At 37.5% G+C, this 7,556-nt stretch overlaps 1 protein-coding gene across 1 annotated transcript in view; it reads left to right on the forward strand.

Annotated features, from left to right (window-relative positions):
• LOC112462091 overlaps positions 1–1,821 on the forward strand; it is a 10,984-nt gene extending 9,163 nt beyond the window's left edge. Inside the window, exons 2-4 of the mRNA XM_025027671.1 lie at positions 215–487; positions 628–720; positions 801–1,821. Of these exons, the coding sequence (XP_024883439.1) occupies positions 215–487; positions 628–720; positions 801–911 (477 nt within the window). The 3' untranslated portion in view covers positions 912–1,821. The remainder of the gene's footprint in view (positions 1–214; positions 488–627; positions 721–800) is intronic.
• The last annotated feature ends 5,735 nt before the right edge of the window (positions 1,822–7,556 follow it).

A 7,556-nucleotide genomic window follows, 5' to 3' on the forward strand; every position in this document is an offset into this window, starting at 1 on the left:
TAATCTAAATAATCTAAAACATCTAAATCCGATTGTGTTGTATATTATTATATATATTCAGAATAAATAAAAGATTAGTTTTTTTTATCTATTAATATTTTATACCAATAATATGAGATGGAATGTCTATGACTAAAATGTAAAACACGTCTTCTAAATACAGTTTACATAGTACACATTGCCTGCAATTATTTTATAGAAAATGATGTTTTAGGATTACGATGAACGTCCAATAGTACAACGACATAATGGAGATTACGATGAAAGACGAGCTTATTCTGAGTACTGTGGAAACGAAGTATCTCAACGTATGTACACACCAACACCGCAACGTACGCAATATGCTGTCAATGATTTAGCAGATGACAAACGTAATGACAGAAATAACTATAGCTATGATGAAAGAACAAGATTAGAATATGAAGATTCGCCACAACCTCCTTCAACACCTCAAACAAGAAGGATGGCAACTCATCATAACGAAAGGGTTAGATTTAAATAAGTATATTATTTTCATAAAATATTAAGCTTAATGCAGTCCATAATATTTAGCTGAATATAAAATGGCATATAAAATGCTATATATAAAAAGCTTTTAATAAAATTAGTACGTTTTATTATTTACAGGAAGACACAAATCAAGTACCCGGTTGGATAAGACATCCCGAAAAGGAGAAATGCAGAAACCAATTTCACTATCACAGGCGGCCAGTAACGAGGGTATGTTTTACGGCATTTTTTTCAGTACGCTTGATTAAATTTGAAGTATTTACTATTTTTAATATATATTTTTCTTTTAGAATTCAAATATATTATCTGCTGTTCTGTGCTTGGTTAAGGAGTTGGATTATCCAAGTCTGGAAGTGGTAGAAATGGCTGTTAGAAATCGAATGGATGAACTAGAAGAATGATGTTTCTGACACCGTCCCCAAAATCCACAGGGGACGGTCGCTCTCTCCCATATCGGCAGCATGTCTTCTGTTCCCAGCCCAGAATTCTCTGATTCGCTTGATTCTACCATAACTTTAAGCCAATATGCTAATAACGATGGAAATTACAATAATGACGAACATCGCATACTTGACCGTCAGCTACTCGAAGAAAATAACGATAAGAGTCAAATTCGACGAAATGAATCTGCCGAAAAAGTTTGCTCAACACACAGCCCGAAAACAGTATCGATTGACCCGAGCCCAAGATTGCTCGGAAATAATCAATCCATGTGTAAAATCAAAGATTCCGTATTGGATAATTCACCATCGAGAAATCATCACGAGAGAAAAAGCAATGACGTAAGACGTGTAGCGAGCAGTGACAGTATTCCTCGTGGTAATTATAACAATGTCATTTTGAGCCAGGGATGTAGAGTTTTAAGCCAAGATTGTGTAAGAAGATCAAAAAGTTCTGATGTTAAGAATACAGTTACACCACTTCGTTATATTCAATCGGCAAAAGGAACGTGGACATATAATTTGTAAGTTATGTCGACAACTTGACAAAATCTTAAATCTTACTAATAACCAAAATCTTCTGTAAATGCAATCAGACATAATCTTTTCGATAAAAACGAAAAAAAAAGCAATGAAAAAATTCGGTAATGGATACAAGACTTAAAAATTGAAGATTGGTCTCATCATGTTATTTCGTAGGAAAAGTCTAAATACATGTAAAATTTACAAATAATTGTGATATTTCTGCAATGACTGAAGAAAATGTAATTATCTTCATGTATTATGTGTACATTTAACAACATGTTACAATCGTCATTTCTGTTAATAAGAAACGCTAAAATCAAAACTAATAAAATTTGGTTTCAGCATATCTGACGATTGATATACGAGTAATTTTATTTAACAGCCGTTAAGTTTTTCCAAAGTTTTATTAAAATAAATTTGTTAAATATATATTAAAACAAAATGTATAAAACATTGTCTATGTATAATACAAAATCAAAGATAAATTATATGCGCTATTAAATATTTTCTCAGTAAAAAAGTATTTGGAGTTTTTTTTTAGAGAAAGAAAATTATTTGGATCAATAATAGTTTGTTTGAAGATCAATGTTGAAAAAAATAACAATTTTTACGTTAAAATATAATACGAGTAATACCTCTTCTAAGCTAGCAGGACCAAATTGGCAGAATCAAACCGAACCTATCAGAATATTTAGTACCCATTTTGTACTATTTTGTACCACTAATAACAATTTTGTATCCTGTGCCATTTCGGAGAAAATCGTGGCGGTGCTACCTTAGCATTAAGCTAGAAAGACCACAAGAAAAAAAAAGAAAATTAAATACAGAAATTTGAAGGACTGAATTTGTACTAATTTGTACCATACAAATAAACTTAATATATTCATCTCTTCTGCTTCAAACAGCTCCTAATAGAACTCAGTCCTATTAGTCTCAAGAGTAAAGTACTCGTTCTCATCAGCAGAATCAATTGCTACTTGTAAACTCGATTCAGGATAATTTGTATCACAAAAATATGAAGTTTCAGATTTTGTACCCTAGCCGTTTGATGGAAAACTACCCCCGATCCCTAACAATCTCAAGAGTGAAGTACTCTTTCTTTTTATTTTAGTGTTCAGAATTTAGTAAACAATATTTAGTCGTAAAATAATTTTATTCATTTTAAGTACAGTTCTCTCTTAAGCCAGGAAGATGGGATGGTTTTCTTGCGAAGGGGTTGTAGCTCAATAATCAAAATGCGCGTATTTTAAGAGTTTATTCTTAGAGTTTATACGCTATACGAATTATATCCGCGATACGATATATTTAAATTTTTCTCAACATTTTTCTCTTGAGTTGAATCAATTAAAAGATTGTTTCGGGGTTAAGAGGATGAGATCAAAAATCCAAACTATATCATTTTGAAAACTCATAAATAGCTCCTAATTCTGCCGTAAAAATCAATTCAATATCTATTTTTAAACGTTGACTCAGCCCCCATAAAAAATATTAAATTCCTGTTCAGTGTGACAAGCTCAAAAATTTTAATCTGCAGGATATAAAAGCTCACAAATAGCTTGTAATTTTGCGCTATTTTTTTTTTAATTCCTGCAAGGTGGGGGGGGGGCCAGCTCAACAGGGGTCTTACTAGTATTTGGGGCGAACACGACGCAGTTCAGATTTACTGTGCTTTCATCTGAATCTGACCGATCGGAACCGATCGCTTTCAATTATTTCATTTTATTTTTCCTGTCGTTGACATAGCTCTAAAAATTCGCGAAAGGATATAATCTGACGGGTGTGTGAAGCTGGCACTCCTACTTTAAAATTCGATAGTTCTGATTAGAGAGTTTCAGCTTCTTTTCGAAGAGTATCTACACGATTTATGTTGAAAAGTTCTAATGCTTTTCGCTTGACTAGCGCTCAATTCCTGATATTACGAGATCGCAAGGTCACGCTATGCTACAGGTAATAAGGGAAATATATACATGGAAAAAAAATGATGTATCAACAGCATCATTTTTTGCCAGCCATTCTATTAGCCATCTTATGCCGGGTACTCACTAAGACCGTGCAACGTGCAACGCAACGATTGCTGCAACTAGTGAGTACGTCTTATTTCAGAACACATTGTGAAAAAATTGTAGCAACCGTTGCGTTGCACGTTGCACGGTCCTAATGAGTACCCGGCCTTAGGTTTTAAACGGTTATGACAATCCTTGTGCTTTAGCCCAAAGGCTATTGTACAATAAGCTGCGATAATTTCAACTTCATAAAATGTCGAGAAATTAACACAAGTGTGTAATCAGTGTGAAAAATGTCTGCTGAACCGTCGGTCACCCGCAGTATCGGCGCGTCGAACGCTACAAGAAGCCGCACGAAATCCCAAATACGAAAACCGTCGCATGAACGGACAATCGAAAACCCCAAGCTGCGAATCAAATACAAAATCAAAGCCTCCACCCCTCTCAGAAGGCGCCAACCAAAAAGTAAGGTGGCGCCCAGAACTGCACACCAAGGGCACAGAAGAAACCAAAAACTACCCGTCGCCACCTCTCACTCCCACCTCGTGCAGGGAGTCACAAATGCCAAATGCAACACTCCAATCCGGTATCACCAATGCCAAAAAGGAAAAAACATATAATGGAGAGCACTAATACAGAAACACCCTCAAAAATAAGAATTGGGGATGTCGAAATTTCGCCAGGAGAGACCCTTCTCCGGACCAGGTCAACGACCCGCCGCGCCGCCAGACGAACTCACGATACTCTGCGAAGTCAAAGTCACACTGAACAATGCAACATCCAAGACACCACGTCGACACGAAGCACCGGAATGTAAACCCGCTGATGTCCCTAAACGGTCCTTTAATAAAAATTCGAAATTTTCCGACGTGACGACTTCCGTTGATGGAAGGGAGACTCAGGCGCACAAGCGCACTCCCGCCGAACAAAACCGCGCCTTCCCGGCAATGCTCGAGACAAACATGACGGAAAAACGAACAAGCCACGTAAACATAAAAGACATGAATCACGAAACTATAGTACTATAGAACCGCGGATAAAAAAAGCTGGCAATGTTCTGTACGGAACACATTGAGTCAAAAATTCATTTAAAGAATTATTCATTCATTCAAATAAAGAAAAAAAGCTGGGGAAAGGTTTCTTCTGGAAAAGATACATCCAGACGATTTTTGAAAATGCGGTGCCAACTTTACAGTGGCACACGCAGTATGCATATGTAAATAATTTAATTTAATAAAAATTTCAAGAAAATTTTAACAAAACGGAACCGGAAAAAAACTAAGTTGCGCATATATTATAATCTATTACCTTGAAAAGAATAGGCTCGGAAATGGATAGATTCTAGAGCCTAATAGAAAATATTTTTGTAATTTATGTAAATGAAAGTGGTCAGCGACTTCCCTCCCCTCATCCTCATTTCTCAGGACTACTAATTGTCAAAATACAAAACATATATGTGAAAAATAGATCTATAATTTTAAATTAAAGTCCATTAATGCTTTGCACATAATTATTGATACAATTATTATCCTAATTACGTATTAAAAGTAAATCATTAAATAAAAAACTGATAATATGTAAATAATTTAATTTAATACAAATTTCAAATAAAAAAATTTTGATAAACCGGAACCGAAAAAACTAATTTGCGCAATACCGATACTTTTGTTAGCTAGAAAACCGAAACAGAGAAACCGAAACCTTTATTAAATATTTTAATGTACCGAAACCGGAACCGAACCGATATTTTACTGGCTGCATGGATTGGTGAAAAATTTAAACCAAGAGCACTAAATATAAACAAAAAGGTATATTTCCGAGCGTTTACTAACAATAGCTATACATAGTTGTCCAAAAAAGTTCGCGCACGAGAAGTTTAGGCGAATGTTACCGATTCAAAGCTACTGAATTTCGGCAGTTCTTATTTCACCTACAGTACTTTTTTCGGAAGTTATGAATGAAATATGTGAATGGCAACTACGTAAAATGGAATCACAGTAGTCTTTCCAATGTGTATTCCATATTACCAATTTTTAATTCTTTACCTAAAAAATTTAGACCACGTTTTTTCTAACAGTTTGATATCTCTAGGAAACTATATCTGCTTGTGCACTTAAACTGGAGCTAACGTATTACAAAAGGAATGTTAGACAGTATTTAAATATTAATTAAATATTACGTAAAAATGTTTAGAGAAATCTGTATTAGGTATTTCTTTTAAAATATATTTTTGATAAGTTTCAGCTGCAAGTTCCAAAAAAAATAACGAAAATGTCTTAAACAAGAAGAGGCACGAGAACTGCGCTTGTTTGTATATTTTTATGCGTTTAAGTTTAGGTAAAGGTAAAGGCAACCAAGCGGCCGGCCCTGACTCAAAGAATGCAAAGAATATATTAACCGCATTTTAATCGAAATCGTCGAGATTATATCTTGATCGCGAATATCTGAATTTAAATAGCCTAATGTACACGAAACAACCGAAATTAAAAAATCAAACGATGAATAAATCAATAGGTAAATAAATCAATGTTGGAAAAAAATTAGTACAATCCGAATCGCGAACCGCGAACCACGAACCGAACCGCGAAATAAATCGCAAACATTATTTGATCTCACCCAATCTCACCTCAGATATCAAGTGATCATTATAAAAAAAAGTCACTCACCGACCGATGCGCAACGGACGGAGTTAGTCAGCCACGAAGCTCCGATGATTCTGTAACACAAAAATGAAAGATTCATATTAAATAGACGCTCAAAATAATCAATGTTTCAAAAAATAATTTTTAAACGTCACGTCTACGTCGTCTTTTAATTAGATTTACTAATATATAATTTACTTTTATTTCCTGAGAAAAACCTTTATGAGAATATAAACTTTTATAAAATTTTAGATAAACGTTCGGTTTCTCAAATTATTTCTTGCTTATCCGAGATAAATCGACGCGAATAAATAGAAAAGAACAATTAATTTTAAAAATGAGAAATAACACTTACCCCAAGGTTGCTCCGTCGGGGCCTGATGCCTTTGCCAGGCCTCCTCCTCCTCTCCACGATTCGGCAGGTCCTTCTCCGTTGCAGCGTTAATCCGTACTCCGTTGGCCGGTTGGCGCACTCCGCACTCACTCACGAACGTTCACGAAAATCGATGATAAGATCGCGTAGCTTATGATCGCGCGATATTTTCGACACTTTGCACGATACTCCCGGCATTAATCTCGCGACGCGTACTTGGTTACACGGCAACGGAAAAATTACGGCGGAGCACTACTCACTCGCGACTCGCGACTTTCACGAAAATCGACGATAAGATCGCGTCGCTTATGATCGCGCGATATTTTCGACACTTTGCACGACACTCCCGGCATTAATCTCGCGGCGCGTACTTGATTACACGGCGACGGAAAAATTACGGCGAAAAAGCTGTACGATCCGCTCGACGCCGCACCCGTGCCGCGAGCCGCGATCCGCGATCCGCGATCCGCGATGTCCCGCAGGTAGACGAACATGGCGGAATTTCGTAAATCGCACGGCCAACTTCACTCGCCAAAAGCAACCGTGGCGTCGCGTCCACTCACTCACGAGTCACGACATTCATGAAAATCGACCGATATCGTCGCTTATGATCGCGCGATCTCCGCGATATTTTCCAACACTTCGCACGACACTCCCGGCATTAATCTCGCGACGCGGCACGTACCTACTTGTTACACGGCAACGGAAAAATTACGACTGATTACGACGAAGAAGCTCTGCACTCTGCACTGATGCATGGAGTATGGAGCACGGGACGGGAGTCGCGGGACGCGGGCGCCGCGCCGCGGCTAACGGCTTCTCGTCAACGCGATTGGTAGGGACAAAGTGGGGGCTACAAGTGTCTAGGCACGGTGCGCGCACGGTATGCGTGACGTCAGCACGCCTCGAACCGCTCCTCTACCCCCACTACTCGTGTTTACCGCGGCGCGCACGACCGCACTTTAACGTCGCCCGTCGCCGGCCGCCGCTCTCACATCACAATATTCACAATCAGACCGCATCGCGGAATAATAATAGATAATACACGAATGAATCGCGCGGT

This window comes from Temnothorax curvispinosus, unplaced genomic scaffold (assembly GCF_003070985.1).
Source record: "Temnothorax curvispinosus isolate PA1 unplaced genomic scaffold, ASM307098v1 QBEX01011966.1, whole genome shotgun sequence".
Lineage (NCBI taxonomy): Eukaryota > Metazoa > Arthropoda > Insecta > Hymenoptera > Formicidae > Temnothorax > Temnothorax curvispinosus.